The sequence below is a fragment of the Hippichthys cyanospilos genome, chromosome 5, assembly GCF_059441005.1.
Source record: "Hippichthys cyanospilos isolate Australia breed blue-spotted pipefish chromosome 5, RoL_Hcya_1.0, whole genome shotgun sequence".
Lineage (NCBI taxonomy): Eukaryota > Metazoa > Chordata > Actinopteri > Syngnathiformes > Syngnathidae > Hippichthys > Hippichthys cyanospilos.
The window spans coordinates 18,057,804-18,075,167 of record NC_142373.1 but is presented as its reverse complement, the minus strand read 5'-3'; the positions used below and the strand labels follow the sequence as shown (position 1 = coordinate 18,075,167).

General features: G+C 39.9%; 1 protein-coding gene across 1 annotated transcript; it reads left to right on the top strand.

The window, feature by feature from the left end:
- Window positions 1–655: 655 nt before the first annotated feature.
- On the top strand, window positions 656–14,970 carry LOC148423848 (UPF0524 protein C3orf70 homolog B-like). Its single transcript, XM_088414246.1, has 2 exons — window positions 656–1,589; window positions 13,405–14,970. The coding sequence occupies exons 1-2, from the start codon at window positions 1,406–1,408 to the stop codon at window positions 14,025–14,027; spliced, it is 807 nt and encodes a 268-aa protein (XP_088270372.1). The 5' UTR covers window positions 656–1,405; the 3' UTR covers window positions 14,028–14,970.
- The last annotated feature ends 2,394 nt before the right edge of the window (window positions 14,971–17,364 follow it).

Below are 17,364 nucleotides of genomic sequence, written 5' to 3'. Positions count from 1 at the left end.
TATATTTTGCAAACCCCCCCCAGGAAAGAGAAAGCCTTCCTCGTGCACCCCACTCACTGCGGCGACTATAAATAAGATTTATTATCTATAAAAAATGTATTAGTACCTTTATAAATAAAACCTTTTTAATGTTAACACAAGAAAAAAAAACAATGTCAATCAACTTTCAACATCTACTTTTTATATGTTTTCACAGGATACAGGTTAGTCTTAAACTGAAAAAAAAGTGCATCAAAGTGCCTGAAAAAAAAAAAAACTTCACATGGCAAAAATAAAAAAATTTCTCTGGGGTCACCCGTGCCTCCCCACAGGGGCCCGCCTTACAATTTGAGAACTGTTCAATCCAATAGTTTGACTGTAAACCAATTCAATATTGTCATTATATTCAACTGCTATTTCTTAAACGTCACAAACACGCTTTTGTATTTGACACTATACTGTTACCGCATGCAGCAAATTTCAGATAGTTTGTTTGGAATAATCTGTTTTATTTCCCCCCAAATTACTCATATAGGCCCATATTTTGTTGTGACGCCCCTGTTCCTAAATCTCAAGTGCTGCCACTTGTATGCAGGATTGAAGAACATTGAATATGGCTCCAGCTCAAAGCACTAATTAGAATCTATCATCCCATCTGTTTATTCTATAAATAGTAACATCAATGGGAATACAAGTCCGATGTTTGCGCTGACTCAGCTGGCCAGGAACTCCTTTTATAAAAAAAAAGTGTGACTCCAATCCCACGCCCACCTCGGAGGCGCAAGCGGTGAGTGCTGCCGCCTAGCGGCCGCAGCCTCCACAACCGGAACTACAGCATCTTACTATTTTAGTACTCCGCCGTTCAAAACGCTCCTTTTCCATTCACAGCCTTCCTCAACGAGTGTGATTGTTGTGTAAGATGTTCAACGTGTGGGAGGGCTTATTTCTTTCTCGCGTTTTCTCTCTCTCTCTTTTTCTTTTTTTTTTTTGCAGCGGTGGTGTTTTTTTTTTGTTTTTTTTTTCTCGAGTAGGCAGCTGCCTTCGTGTATTTCTGACTCCTCCCGCCGTGAGATGAAGTTGAGATGTGAGTGAGGAGCTGACACACACACACGCAGGAGTGGAGCTGGATGTCGACTGGATGTCACGATGGGGGCAGCTGTGCAACGCCACCGCGGGAGCCTTTGAGCACGAGAACAGCCCTCGCCCGCCGAGAATCAATTCACACTTTTTTTCTTTTTTTTTTTTTTTTTAACGGATCATGTCGCTTTTAAAGTGAAGGCGATCGTCGTGGAACCTCGCCCGACCGCCGCGGTGTTCGGTCGCGGTCATGTTGTAGTTGTTTTCTCCTAAATTGTCGTTCTTGATTTTTTTTTTTTTTTTTTGGTGGGAGGCGGCGTTGGGTTAGTGAAGTTCGGGCGATGCTGTTATGGCCGCCTCCGGTGTTCCAAAGTGTGCAAAGAGTGAGAAGTTGGACGAGGCGCAAGCTTTGGCCAAAAACTGCGCGGGGAGACCAGACTTCCTGCCGTGTGACGGACTCTCCATCTGCGCCACGCACAGCCACGGAAAGTGCTTCAAGCTGCACTGGTGCTGCCACCTGGGATGGTGCCACTGTGAGTTGCTCGTGGCTTCATTTTGTTCGTGCAAACATTGCCTTTGTTGAGGTTTTAACCAGCAAAGGCCAAACGAAGCTTCATGAAGCTTTGCTGCCAATCGGTCTGCATGTTTCACGGTGTTTCGTTTGCTCTAAGATGCCCAATTCAGAAAACGATTTCAATGTGCTTGTGTTACTGCAGTATATGAACGAAATACAACAAATGCTACCAATGGAGTTTATTATTTGTTTTCATTTAGAAATCATAGCTTTTCCGCAGTTTTCTTTCATGGTAGATAATTTAAGGCAGGGGTGTCAAAATCATTTTTATCAGGAGCCACATTGTATTTATAGTTTCTGCCAGACGGAGGGAACAAGTGTCAAGTTAAATACTTTTTGAATGTGTCACACACTGTTAGTTTTGAGATTAGAGGCAGGTGAAAGCAAAAGAGAGATTGTGGACAAAAAAATGTTTGTTTTTTTTTCACCCAAAACTATTAAAAGTTGAAGAGAACTTGCAAAGTTTGGTATTTTAGCTTTTTAACTTGAAGTCAAATCAGCATTTGGCGGGCCACATAAATTGATGCTACAGGCTGGATCGGGCCTTGAGTTTGACACCGATGATTCAAGGCACAGTAAAATCTGAACCCATCATTAGATGGAATCAACGATAGAACCGACAATTGAGAAAATAAGATGAATAAATTTTGTGTGAGTTCATCACACACTTAGCTAATTTTGAGTACAGCAGCATGATTAATAAACAACGAAAGTACAGTAATGTCTCTTGGTCACTTTGTTCCAGATCGGTCCTTCTCAAATAGTGGGGCGGGTCTCTTGAGGGCAGTATAAGGCAATGACGATTTTGCTTTTGTCATGTGAAGTTTAATTACAATAAAATACGGATTGGCAGCTTTTTAATTTTTTTCCAGGCATTTTGATGCACTTTTTTCAGTTTCAGACTAACCTGTAACCTGCATAACGTCTGTAAGAATAATTGTTGATTTGTATTGCTCTGTTTCTTTTGATAATGTTCAAAAGGACGCAGTTTGAGGTATACAATTTATAGTCAGTGCGATGAGTGGGGGAGGGGAGCGCAAAAGATTTTCTCTTTCCTAGAGGGGGTTTTTGCAAAATATAATTGAGAAGCACTGTTCTAGATAAACATGACTATCCCACAGAGAATCCTTCAGCTTTGCACGCAAGTGAAAGTGTACACGGTGCGTGCATACGTACCATATAAGCTCCACAAAACAATCAGGTTAACCTTCTCAAAGGAAACCGAGCTGACCTATAAAAAATGATTAATATTTTAATGATGAGGCAGCACAGTGATCAAGTGGGTAGCACGCCTGCATCACAGTCGAGAGGTGCATCCAGTGTGGAGTTTGCAAGAGACATATTCTTATATTACCAACCAGATTGTCTCAGTCTAACATCTTATTGGATTGTGCTGGAAGAGCAGCGTTGGCACGTCTGCCTCAGCCGATTGAAATCTGGGCCCTCTCCTATTGATGTGGGTTTTCTCTGGGTACACCGGCTACCTTGCACATTCCAAATCGAGTCACTGTCACTTTCCAAATACAGAAAGTATTCCCTAGAAAGGAATTATATTTGCGAGCTGCGTCGCTCGGAAAAGGAAAATCGTCTGCTTTGAGCAAATTCAACGTTATACTGGCAAAGCGTTCACCGACCGCTCACAATGTGGGAAATCTCAAACATACTTAACCCACAACAAATATATAATTTACGGATCGAAACACAAGCAACTATGAAGAGTTTAGGAAGATGAGATTTGTTACATTGTTGCCAAAGTGTTGGTGCGTCTTATACACAGTAGAAAATACCAGAATTTCTACCCCAAAATTGAGGGCGCGTCTTAAATTGGGGGGGATTGCGGAAGTTTTTATGATTCTTTAATATGGGTTTATTTTTTTTTTATTTTATTTTTTTTAAATATGCTGGGAAGGGCTGCGGCTATTGAGTATTTTTGGTAATCAGCTATCCTAGAGAAAATTTTAAACAAATATTAAGTATTCGGATAAAACAAAACAAAAACTAGATGTTTGGCAACATACTACTTTCCATCAGTGTGTGCAGTCATTTACGTCTATCTTGCCAGCCTATATGGAGCACTCGAGCGCTGCTAGCTAGTGGCTAATTTGTGCTAGATTAGGCATAAGAGTCAATGTCAGCGTAATGACGTCATTTATTAGGTTTTTGAATTGATGTTGTTTGTATTTTGAGTCAGGCGCAACAGTTGCCGGACACAACTACAAAATAAAAGCATGCCAAGACGTTTGTGTCCTTATTATATTGGTAGAAGTTTATTTTGAAGTTGACCTTTGGGTGTGCGAGGCAATAACAGTTGTAGCTGCGATTGACTCAACATTTTTTATAACGTGTAATCGAGAACCAAGGAACGCAAATTATCCGAGGCCTTGTTTCAGTCCTACTGTTGCAAGATTGACAAAAAGTTCATTAAGAATTGCAGAGTAAAGCAAACAATAATTCTCAAACACCATATACTGTACATTTATTATGATCTCTAAAAACTTATGTAATGTATAATATCATTGATTAACATGAAAACGTGACATTTTTGCTGCAAAACTACGTTGTTGTTTTGTAAGTTTTACAAACTTAAGAGGGCCGTTTCAGTTAGTTTTACCCAAGACATTTAATGCCAATGACAATGGCGCTTTCAAAGATGGACGTCTGTTTGTTATTGTGCTTGTTGTTTTCACCAAACACTTACATTTTTGTGTTTTCTCATCATTATTTACAAGCAAAAACAGTGACACTGGAGCAGTGGGCTAACTTAATTAGTGTCTGGGGAGTGAAGTGCTTTGCTCAAGGGAGCCTCAACTGTGGGATACAGAAAACAAAGATTTGCGAGCCTGGACATCAACAGTGCCCTATATAATGCAAAATATTTGGTATTATGATGTGAGACAGCTATATATATTGTAAAAAATGAACGTAAGATCTAGTTCAATGAACGCCACTCCTGGACGGCTCAAGATCACAGAATTCGGAATTGCTTTGATCCATAATAGAATCCTTTTGAATGTAGTAATACAATCATCTTTTTTTTTTGTGTGTATATATGCAGAATGTGAAAAGATCCCCACCCCCCCCCCATTTCATTATGAATTTCATTTCATTTCATACTGTTAACCTCCCCACCACTCCCCAAAGGCTTCAGGTTTAACATCACATTTGATTGGCTCCCACTGTATTTGTGATGTCATGCGCATGTAGTCGCAATCATTTTCATCTCAGCGAGCAAGCTAAAAAATGCACATTTTGAATTCCATAGCGACTTGCGAATAGCACGACCATGCAATTGAGCTCGATTATTTTGACAAAGGAGAAGCTCAAAGCAGTTCATTGTGCTCCGTTTGTTATTTTAAAAAGTCATGTTGCGCTCTCATAATCTGAGGACGCTCCCATATTTTAAAAAGACAACCCCCACAATTATTCAACTATTTTAAGTGATCCTCATTTTGGTTTTATATAGAACGTTCACATTTTGAGTAATAACTACTCACATTTTTTTTCATACTTCGACAGATTGAGGCCGTTTTTATAGAAAGGTTGATAGGTTCAAAACAACCTTTTCCCACTAGACAGAACAACACTGAATGTGCTTTTGCATGCGTGAGGGAATCCAGAAGCAAAATGTGCTTGTTTAGAGAGGAACTATCCTCGCCATCCTTCACGACCAATCGTTTTATAACTCACGCTTATGAATAAATAATACTCTTTTTTTTTTTTAAAGTGTGTCAAACACAAGCGCAGCCATTCCAAAAGAATTCCGTGTGGTTAGTTGCTTCAAAGTAAGCCTCCCAGTCAGTCACAAGTCATTCTCTCATTTCGCTGCAGTTTGAGTCAGTCCCACCTACGCAGACGCACGGTAGAATAACACAGCAAAGCATGTATCATTACGCACGCCAAAGTAGTCCTTGACAAGGACGGCTAGTTCCTCAATTAGAGTAGAGTTTACACGAGCTATTTTGGGCTCTGCAGCGCACTTAAACTCCATTTGACTTGTTTTTATAACTGTTTGCCGTGAATGTGTCTCACTGCATGCTTTGCACTTGAATAATTTCCCTCATCTTCTCATATTGTGGCTGCGGGTTTTTAACCATGTGAGATCAAAGAGTTCCGGGTGGATCGTACACTGCGGTCCCCAGCCAATCACAGGACACATACCATATTTCCTCAAATATACTGTAGGATGTACTTTTTATTCCCAAGAATGAGGCCAAAAGTATGGGTGCGTCCTGTAAATGGTCATTTAAAGATTAATATGTCAGCCACTTAAGCTGAGTTTTGACGCACAGATGTGCATTTTCATATCGGCCGTATTTTTACTTACAATAATTACCGTAACGGGACGGGTTCGAGGGCGGACGTCAGTGGCTGTGAGCAGCCAGTGCCTGTTGCTGCCTGTTAGCTGAGGTGGTTACTGCATGATTTTCAATAAAAGAAATTAGCAGACTGAACCAACGTCAGAGCCCGTTCTTGCTCACACACAGGAATATTACTAAAACGGAGAGGATCGTGTAAAAGTTATGTTGTCTCCAGCTGATTTATGTAAGAGTGGCAAGGAATTCTGCGTGCACTGGCTAGAGAACTCCATTTGAATTCCATTTGACTCGATGAAACACGGATGCTGCTCAATTTCAAGTATTTATGGTAAAATAACCTCGAACCGTGTCGCGAGAAAAAGGAAAAACAACTGCTTCGAGCGCATTCAACATTACAGTGGCGAGGCGTTCACTGACCACTCACAATGTGGGACATCTGAAATATGCAAAAAAATATCGAACTTACTGCTATGAACACAAGAAAGTATGAATAGTTTACAAAAGATGAGATTTATTCTGTTTTGCTATAGTTTTTACATTGTTACCAAAGATTTGGTGCATCTTATACACGGTAACATAGAAAATACCAGAATTTGACCTCAAAAGTAAGAAGAAGAAGAAGAAGAAGAATTACGATAATTATGCTGACATTGACATTTAGGACTTGTTGCCAATGTTTCCCAGTGGTTCAAACTCAGTTACATCTGCACCTAGCATGAATTAGCTTTGAGCTAGCAGCATACAAGTACTCTATAAGTACTCTGCTGTGATTGATGTAAAGAAAACTGCACACTTTGATGCTGTTCCTACTGATCACTTTTTAACAAACCATGGCGACTCAAGTGCGCTCTTTCAGCCGGTAAATGAATCTCATTGACCAAAAATTATGGGGAGTGTTTTGGAGGAAGAAACTAGTGTCTCGCTAAGTTTAAATTGAAGAATTTTTTTTTTTTTCGAATACCAAAATTACTCGATGGCTGCAGTCCCAATGGTGTTTTTTGCAGCGGAAGCCTATTTAGAAGGAAATCTGGCATTAGAAGTTCAAAGCTCAATTTTTCAGGCAGGATGCATCTTTTCTGACAAGCATCGAGGGTCATGCGATATCTTTTATTGACGGGGCGCAGCATTCCGTTTAAAGGTCAGTGTTTTTCTCTCGCTCGTATAGAAATGTCAGGGGATATTTTCACTCCCCTCGTTCCTCAGATTCTTACTCCATTCCCGACCTGACACTTTGACACCGCCGCAGGAATCACCGCGGCTGAGCTCCAACCTGACAGGTTGTCCTTCTCCTCGGGCGCGCCGCGCTTTATCCCGTCTCCGGCTGCCTCGGAAATCCACAGATCAACGCGGAGCACAATCACTATCTACTCGGCGGGGCTTAATATGCGCGCGGTGTAATCTTCGGGATCGCGAGGTTCAGGATGTGCCTGCATTGTGATTTGAAATCATCTGATCATGGCGGGGGATTTAAGAATCCCCTTTCTGTGTTTAGCTCAAGCCACGCCCGTAATGAATTATTTCCTGGCATTTCTGTTCTTTTTTTTTCGGTAAACATTGCCTTGCCCTCCTTTTTGCATTCAAATATTAATCGGTTGCTAACGTGGTGCTGCTCTGTTTCCACAAACAGCCTTGGAGCCATCATTTATTTTGGGCTAGTCCTTCTGAACAAAATCAAAAGAACCAAACCTAAAACGACGCACCTAATGGATTTCAGTCTCTCAGCACAATCGCGCACGACAGTGGGACTAAACCAGCTTAGATGATTGTATCAGGCAGAACCAGGACACCCGGGGAGAAAAGTAGAGCTGCATACAATACCTTCCCTTTGACAAGTAATAATCGAGGAAAAGAGAAATGCTTCAAATTTGTGTATATATATATATATATAATCACAAAGTTCTTTCTAAACTGGCATGACAAGAATTGTTCACCAAAGACACTTACTCATGTAAACAGCAAAAGCTCGTGTTTTGTTTCTCTGATGCACACAGCTGTCTTCACGCTTGTAGCTCAACACCCAGAAAATGAGGTAGAGTCAAATCGGATGGAGGTGAACGCGACCGTTCAGCAGCTGCTGACAACATCAGTCCGAGCTTCTCATTAGTCATAATTAGCTGTGCTTAGTGTCCCCGCCAATATGTCGTGTCCGGTGAGAGACGTCGCTCCAAGCACCAATAAAAAGCAACGGATGCCAAGGCCGTTTTTTTCCCCTTCGCTAACTGATTACAATCACCAGGCAAGGTAATTACTCATTAAGCTGAAAATCAAAGTCCTAATGAGTAGCAGTCCTCTCAGTAAGCTCCTTCATCTCTAATTTTTATACTTTTGTCAAACCGAGGAGATAATTTGAAATGCCCAGATGTGCACTTGATTAGGGTGAACTTGTGTCAATGCATCATTAAGCGACTTGATACTAAACTGCCTGCAAAGTAATAAGCGTTTTGATTACGCTTTATCTAACTCACAATGCGGACGTCAGCGTTTTCTAATCAGGATTGATCATTATTTTTTATGAAAACTAAGGCACCGAAAATGTTAACGGGAACAGTTGTTCTAAACATGGAGTTATGGAACATGCATTTGGCTACATAGTAAGAAATACACAGTTCATATATATATATATATATATATATATATATATATATATATATATACTGTATTTTCCGCACTATAAGGCACACCTAAAAGCCTTATTCTTTTTAAAAAGCTGATGGTGCGCCTTATAATCAGGTGTGCCTTATATATGGATCAATATTGAGATTGGGATTGTGTTTACATTTGAACAAGGTTGGTTCATATTGACATTGAGTTATTATGGTATAAAGAATTTAGAGTATTTGAGTTATTATTGTTATTATTATTGTTGTTATTAATTTGAGTATTACTGTATTGTGATTGGAAAAACTTTTAAACTATGTAATTAATTGAGGGTGCGGTGTATATATATATATATATATATATATATATATATATATATATATATATATATATATATATAGTGAACTATTCTACTGCAATCCAACTGGTCTTGGGGGTTGTGGAGTGTTGCTAGCTAGCAGATAATACCAGATGCTTTGAGCACCTCTGACTATATACTACTAAAAGTGCATGGAGTATTGATTATGTAAAAAAAAAAAGAAAAAGAACACCAATGATATGCAATGTCTCTGTTGTGAGCGCCGTTCTAAAATGTTACCTTCATAGTCGACGTGAATAAATCCCAAGGCAAGCTTATCAGATTGATCTTTGCAGAATTGCCACTGTGCAGCTCCATCATATAAAGCCTCAGCCACTATAAAAAGATCAATACAGTAGTGTTAGACTCTGACTAATGTTCTGTGTATTTCACAGAAATGATTTTAAAATGTCTGTTATTGCCTGCACTTGAAAGTGCATAGTACATTCCATAATGTGGCAGTTCTTGTAGCCGATGGCGAGGCCGCTTAAGTCTTTCTTAATTTATCATAGTGGTCCAGACGCCGGAACAAAGCAAAGCTACAGCTCGTGTTATTATTGTAATTCCTGCCAATGTTTTTCCTGCTGTTGCAAGTCTCCCCCCAAAAAAAGAGATTTGCAGATCAGCAGAGCAGCGAGCAATTTTTTCCCCTTCTTTGTTCAAAGTGACAAAGGCTCCTTTTTGTTTTCCTTCAGCGTGTGGGGGTGCCATTAGGAACGATTCTGACAGTCCGTGCGCGTATTCTGTCGACGTGGGCCGAAGTCATGAGACAGGAAAGGCGTTGTTACACATGACGCTGCCTCAGACCTTCCCCTTTGCTGAAATCTGAACCTCTGTGTTGGCCCAGCTGCAAGACATTCACAACGCACGAGAGAATGAGCTGAGGCCAGCGCTTTAGTGTGAAATGTGACATCATCGGGTGAAATGTTTGTTTCTGCTCAACGAGGCTTTGTCACTCTCAGTCTGCTTTGCCCAAGACTCATTTTTTCGCTTCGAAGCAAGAACAATTTGAATGGACAATCTGAGCCCAGCGTTTTCCGTCCGGTTGCATTCTTTTAGGGCAAGCGCAAACATGGCCGGCGTGACGCTCTGGGAGATGAAAGAGTGCTCTCATGTTATTCGCAGTAGCGCTTTTCCTCTTCGATACTCTGCCAGTGCTCAGAAGAGAGCAGACAAAGAATGTGATATGGAGAAAGCTAATTCTTCAACTCACTAGGCTGTGGGTTTTTATTTGGCCAAAAGCAATCTTTTTTTTTTTTTTGACATTAATAAGAAGTTGAGAAGTGTTTTTTGGAAAAAAAAGAGGGATGTTATAGTCTGAGGGGCGCAAGTGATTTTAAAGAAGAGAATCAACAAAAAGCGAATGTCTCTGTGAAAGGTGTTAATTTATGGAATAAATCTAAAAGAATGTGCAGCAAAGAAAAATCATTTAAAAACAGTGTTACTTAAGCATGTGAATCATGTACAAAACTTGATATTATGTAGAAAATGATTAATTAAGAAGTCAGTATTTTTGTTGTATATTTTTTGACATATCACATTGTTTTACTATGTATAATTTACCTTGTATGTAAATACCATGCAAAATTTCAGAGAAAACAAGGGGCAGAACCCAATAATTCCTTGAACGTCTATGCTTTTTTCCGTCTTTAATTTTAGTTTTTTTTTTTTTATTTTGTTTCCAATTGCAATGTGTTCATATGTTCAATAAATCAAATACAAAATAAAATAAATAATAGACTTATACTGTATTTTCCGCCCTATAAGGCGGATTTTAAGGCACACCATCAATGTATAGCCTATTTTAAGACTTTTTTCATATATAGGACAAACCACATTATGAGGTGCATAGAATAGAAGCTACAGTAGTGGCTTGGGTTGCATTACGCATCCACTAGATGAACTATTGAACTATATGTTCAATGCAATTTGATGCAATTTCACCGCATCATTCTTCTTGATACACGTCAGCTTTTAAAGATTGATACAAAGTTGCTTTATTTAGACATTTGCAGTTAATAAACGTTCAATGCATTGACCCATTTTTTTATGAGTTTGAAATGTCCGACAGCTTCTGAATGCGCCACATACATAGTTAGCGGCTAGCGCTAGCATTGGAGACTTGTGTTGTATCCTACAACGACAGCGTAATAGATTTATTTTGACCACATTTTAGTTCACCAATAACTGTATTTTTTCATAATTGTGATGACTTAAGTATTTAAGATTTTTATTTAATAAAAATAATAAAAACACTCTATAAGAGTTTGCACATTAGAAAGATGAGTTCAGAACATTCAGTGAGAACTTTTTTCTTCAGAAAAAAAAATCATATTAATTTCCCATCCCAAACCTACCTGAAGTACACAAAGTACTGAATGAATTCTAGTCGCTTCATAAATATCGTGATTACCTTGTGTCTCTTTGTTGTCATATCTTTGTTTTCTTTTTCCTCCCCCGCTGACAAGGTTCATTACCTCGGGAACAAGTCACCTCCTTAGCTTTTATGCATCCTGCATCGTGATTAGATTTTTGTAATGAGAAGCTGTAATTTCCCTCTTTTTTTTCTTCCGTGTGCCTCATTTACATTTCCTACATCCCCCACAATTCCTTTCATCATCCTCCTCTTGTGATCGTGTTGCTTTCAGGCGCTGGCATTTAAAAATGTGATGAAAGGCCCTCAAGTCGGGCAATACGGGCTGCGACCTTTGTTTTACGGTTAACGCGGCCTTGCAAAACACACAGGAGGTGTTGAAGACCGTTGGCCACGCTCCGGCACTTGTGACATTGTGTTGGCCGCACAATAGCTACTGATTTTGAAACTTTAGGTTATAATGGCTCGATAAATGTATGCCTATGGTGTTCGTATTAGGATATAAAGAGTAGAGGCTGCCGTGTGTGTGATGTGACTAAGGACGCTGTCATCTGTTTTGATTCGGTCCCACATGCACGCTGAGTTCCTACCAAAAATACTCGAGCTAAACCATATGTGTATTAATCTGCTGCGGAAATCCAGACATACCCCAGTTTCGATAAACCTGCTGTTCTGCTGAACTACTTTACCCTTAAGAGCCAGGAATTGGCGTTGTTTATGTTTAACTGGGGCAAGTTGGAGGGAATTTGACAGATATGGTACTTTTTTAACTAGAGGACACAACTTTTTTCTCATGACTTGAGCCCTGAATTATGTTCAATGTGTTTGTAGGTTCACTAAGATAATCAATCAATGAAACCCGTCTCCCTCATGAAACTCACACATGCTTGTTAGGGAGACGCGAAGGTGACTAGGAGAGAGCAGTTGTAAATCTCTTACCTTCATTTCTTTTATAATAAATTGGAATTTTGATTGTCATCATGTTCGGTCAGCTACATGCTTCACTCTAATTAGACTTCCGGGCGCCGCTAACATAAACGCGTGAAACTACAGCCAAAGGGATGGGAAGCGAATGGATAACATACAGTTCGTGTATACGGTTTAATAGTTTAAAAATTAAATATGTGTACTGCAGTAATATTTGTCTTTAATATGTAAAGCACTTTTTACAAAAACAGGTACCCACATATATATGCATGAAAATTCTGTCAGGGGGTGGGTGACGGTACTTCGCAATTTCTAACTTATTGTGGAGGGGTTCCATGACCACTTAGTTAGCACACTACCAGGAGCGTGCTATCTCTTGGCTAAAATACTGCGAGAATGATCAATTTAATGACCCAAAAATGGTCAAAATTCCGCAGGATGTTTTTAAATTATTTATATTTCTCTCATTTCTAATACCAAAAAGGCCTGGCATTGGAAAAGGGGTGTTGGAGACCTTTTCTAGCCAGCGTAGCTTACATACAATGTGAAAGAAAGCGATGTATGAGCTGGTCAGCTTGAGTTGTCTGGTCCCCTCCTGGGAGCCACTTAAACAAAATGTCTCCCGGTCTCCCGGCCGCACGCCTGACAGGCATCACCGCAGGCCCCTCCGTTCATTTTCTATAGGCCCGTAGCTCCATAGAGACACACATTGGCACTTCAGGGCAATTTAGAGCCTTCAGTAGAGCGAACATTCTGCAGCTATACAGAACATTCGGCAGCCATAACGTGACGACCGTTATTATGAGTGCACGAGCTGTCGCAATTATTCCGCCATTAGACAGCAAGTAAAGAATGGATTTACTGTGGGTGCAACCTTAACCTTTACTTTTAACATGTGCGTCTATGATTTTCTTTCTGATCTCCTGAGACAACTCTCTCTCTTTGCATCCTCCGCTCCATGTTTATGGTCACCAAACAGCATAGTGATTTTCGTTAAATAGGCCATCTGATAAAAGTTTGAGGAGGCTCGTGATGCTAATTAGAAGGGACATTTTTGCCCCCTTTGTTTGTAAAAATACGCCTTCCTTTTGAAACGGTGACGTTTTTCTTTTGCAGTGTAAGATTTTTTTTTTCTTTGTACATTTTTAAAATACATACAACGCGGACGTCACTAACGAACATCCCGTTCGTCCTCCTCCAGGTAAATACGTGTACCAGCCCATGACCAACGTGTGCCAGCTGCCCAGCACGGCGGTGCCCTCGGGGGCGGCGGACTACAGCGGCACCATGGACCTGTCCGTCTCCCTGGCCGAGCGCTTCCTCAAGCTCGCGCCCTGCTTCCGCTCGCCTCCTCACCTAGAATCTCCCAGGTACTGCGTGATCGCCGACCTCTTTGTGGACGACTACGTGGTGAAGCGCATCAACGGGAAGATGTGCTACGTGCAGCGCCCCCTGCCCCCAGCGCTGCCCGAACCGCCGCAACCCCCCGCTCCCCCGACACCTCGGCCGCAACCCGTCGCCAAGGCGGCGCCGGCTCAGCGAGCCCACGCCGAACACAAAAAAACGGCCTCGCCCTTGGACAAAGTCAAGGGGCCCAAAATGGAGCACTGCTCGTCCCCGTCCAGCTCCGAGGACTCCGGCATCAACGCGCTGGGCCTGCACTGTATGGAATCGTGCGAGGACGAGAGCGAGCGGGAGGACGACGAGCTGAGTACGGATGGAAACTCCAGTCCCGGAAGCCTGTGGGATCAGGACGACGGCTCCCTGCTCTCGCCCTCCAAGTCCACCATTGAAATCATCGAGAAAATCGAAACAACCGTCTGACGCTGAGGAATTACCTTAGATGAGCCTGCACCGTCAACACCCCAATGTGAGGCACGGGGGCTTTGCCTCTTTTCCACGTCACGCCCTCTATTCACATTCCCTGCATGGAGTGAATTTCTCTACCTTTCTACCAGATAGGACACAAAAATGAAGCACAAGAGCGTCAAGCACATGACGGAAAAAAGGAAGGACAGTCGCAAGGAAAACGTGTCGGGGCCACACTGGAAAGAGGAAAGGATTAGATTTTCAAGATTTTTCAAGGTTCAAGTTCCGACACCAGTTTAAACAATGTGATATCATTCAATATTTTAGGGAAAAATAACACATCTAGTGGACCAGAGTTGAGTGTGTGTAGTTCTTTCTCAGGGACACACGCAAATGTTTACACAATCACAAACTGTTCTCAACTATTTGAATACAGGTTTATGCTACCAATACTTAACTTTCATGGTAATTTAGTTGAGTTTATAAAGAAACAACTGTACTATTACTTACTACATTTTTGCTGGATTTATTTTTTTTTTTTTATTACGAAAGGTTATTTTAGGGGTAGTAGAGTTTGTTGTTTTTTTTACTCTGCAATACATGTCAACTTTTACCTATTCAACTTTTTTCACGGAAAATTACAATTTATTTCTCATGAAATAGTGACCATTATCAACAATGATATAACAGTAAAATTACATTTTATCCTCAAACATTTTCACATAAACCTAATGGGGAAAAAAAACAAGTTTATTCTAGGGGCCGAATGAAAAAAAAAATGTTACGCTGATGCCAATTTTAGCAGAAAAAAATACCAATTACTGATTAATCAACTGATTAATTTAAAAAAATAATCGTAAATAAAATAGCATTGGTTTCCTCCCAGTGTGTGTCAATCATAGGTGGAATTTCAATGCTCACGAGTTGGCCTATATATATATATATATAATATATATATATATATATATATATATATATATATATATATATATATATATATATATATATATATATATATAAGTAATATACATATATATATATATATATATATATATATATATATATATATATATAAGTAATGTCATTGGAACTACAAAATAAAATATATACAGATATTTAACACATTTATGCTTAGTTTACATTGCACTGTGTATTTTTCCGAACAAACATGGAACATGGACTCATGACAATAGATTTATTTGTATACAATTGATGTGTATGGTTTGGAAAAAGTTAAAATAATCATTGAACCTATTACAGTATTTTTGCCGATATTTAAAGGGCCATAATCATAGGATTGAATTGTCTTTACTTTCACATTAATAATAGTTTCTTTTCAGTGTGGCCCCCACTACTCATGAAGGATGTTGTTTGTGCTCAGCAACAATTCCGAGCGTCCCTGGATGAAAATGAGTACTTGAGCATCCTTCAAGGTGTCCTTCCTTGTCTTGTGACCAAAGCTTTTGCTCGACCCCACGCACACAAAGATGAAAAATTCTCCATATTGTAAGGACGAGGCCGGCTACCTCTCACGCTGAGCCTTCCGGGCCGCGTTTGTGCGCACTTTACCCACCCCGACACGCTAACGACCATTTAGGCAGAGAGGTCCGTGTTCGACAATCAAGGAGTTTACACACAAGCACATTCCTACGCTGTGCCTGCCAACGAGGACCTAGGATGTTCTCTTAAAAGACTCACGCCGTCTTCACTCCAGTTCACCTGGCCCACTTTGAAAAATAGGGCTTAAATCAAAACACGACTTGTTCTGAGCTTCATCAGCTACGAAGAAATGAAACAACGCTGACGATTCTCAGCCGGACCGGAGGGTTGGACACTCCAAACATTACAAAGTTGTATTAGAATGAAACATTGTCATTTGCTTTTTGAGCTTTGGAGCAAAAACGTATCGTGAGGATTGTGATTATGGCATCCAGACCAAGCAAGGCAAGGCTAGGCTAGGCTAGGCTAGGCTAGTGCTGATGTTACTTTGTGCTATGGAACCGTGCAAAATGTGAATCGGTGCACAATTTAAAGAGATTAATATGATTCTGGATACAGTTATGTGATGCATATGATATTAGGGTTCAATATATAACATGAACAGGGTGGACCTCTTAGTTAAATAAAAACAGTTGGTAAATTGTTCAGTTTATTGGATTTGTTTGAAATTATTTTTGAAAAAAACTTGGTGACATCAAAAATAAAAATTTGCATGTCTATATTTACCTGAAAAATAATCACTTAACATAATGTTATGTTAGTCACAAAGTAAAGGGGATAGGAGAAACTACTTTTCACGTGAATTGGGTTTCTGCCAATACCACAGTTGAATGGAGTTTTATGGTCTTATGCTTATATTATTTTCTTATCAATAAATATTAATAAAACTACCTTTTTCTTCCATTTTGTCTTTTGTGATCAGAATGTACAGTTATATTTTCCTTTTTAAGACAGCATGGTGCGCTAGTGGTCTGCACATCTGCCTCAAAATAAGAGATTTAGTTTAATATAATTGAGGCCGGGATAACATCTGCACTGGCATGATCATATCTTTGGTTTATCAATGCTTTGTCAAAGTACTTGAGCATTTTTTCCACTGAATACACCACGATCGTCGATCAGCAAGTTGAGAAATAACTCACTGAGCCGATCACAAGAGATGGATATATGCCTATTTTAATGACTTATTTACAGCATATACCGTAAATTCCCCCCCCAGGAGGCTCACTTTTTTTTTCCTAAAAATTAAGGCCAAAAGCTAACAGCAGCTCATGTTACTTGAAATTGTTACGGCATTATTTCAAATAAAAGAAGCGAGCAGACTCAACCAACGTCCGAGTCTGACCTTGTTCACCCAAGGGAATATTACAAAAACGGAGAGGATCATGTAAACACAGGCACAGGCTTGTCTTATATTTTGGGAATGATGGTACTGATCAAATGTGAGTGAAGCACAGGTAAAAATCATATACCTTTTTAAAGTATTCAAGAACTGGCAAGACAAGGAGAAACTTCTGTCAGGCAAAAGACATTTCAGAAATAATGGATTTAACAACCTACTGTAATTAAATGACTTCATTGTAATTAATTTACAGCATCAAGTATACTGGTGATGGACAAATAAAGCTTCATGAACCACTTGTGAGATTTGCACTGCATTAGTTTTTATCTTTTAACCAAGAGCACCATCTAGAGGAGTGTAAAAATAACACAAGTGCTTCATGAGGCTTCCTTTTCAGAAATACTGCAGTTAAGGAACTGATGCTCCAGCAAACGTTCCTATAAACACTATAAAATGAACTGTAACTAGTGCAAATAAAAGATGTACTGTTGCCCTAAAAACATTCATACA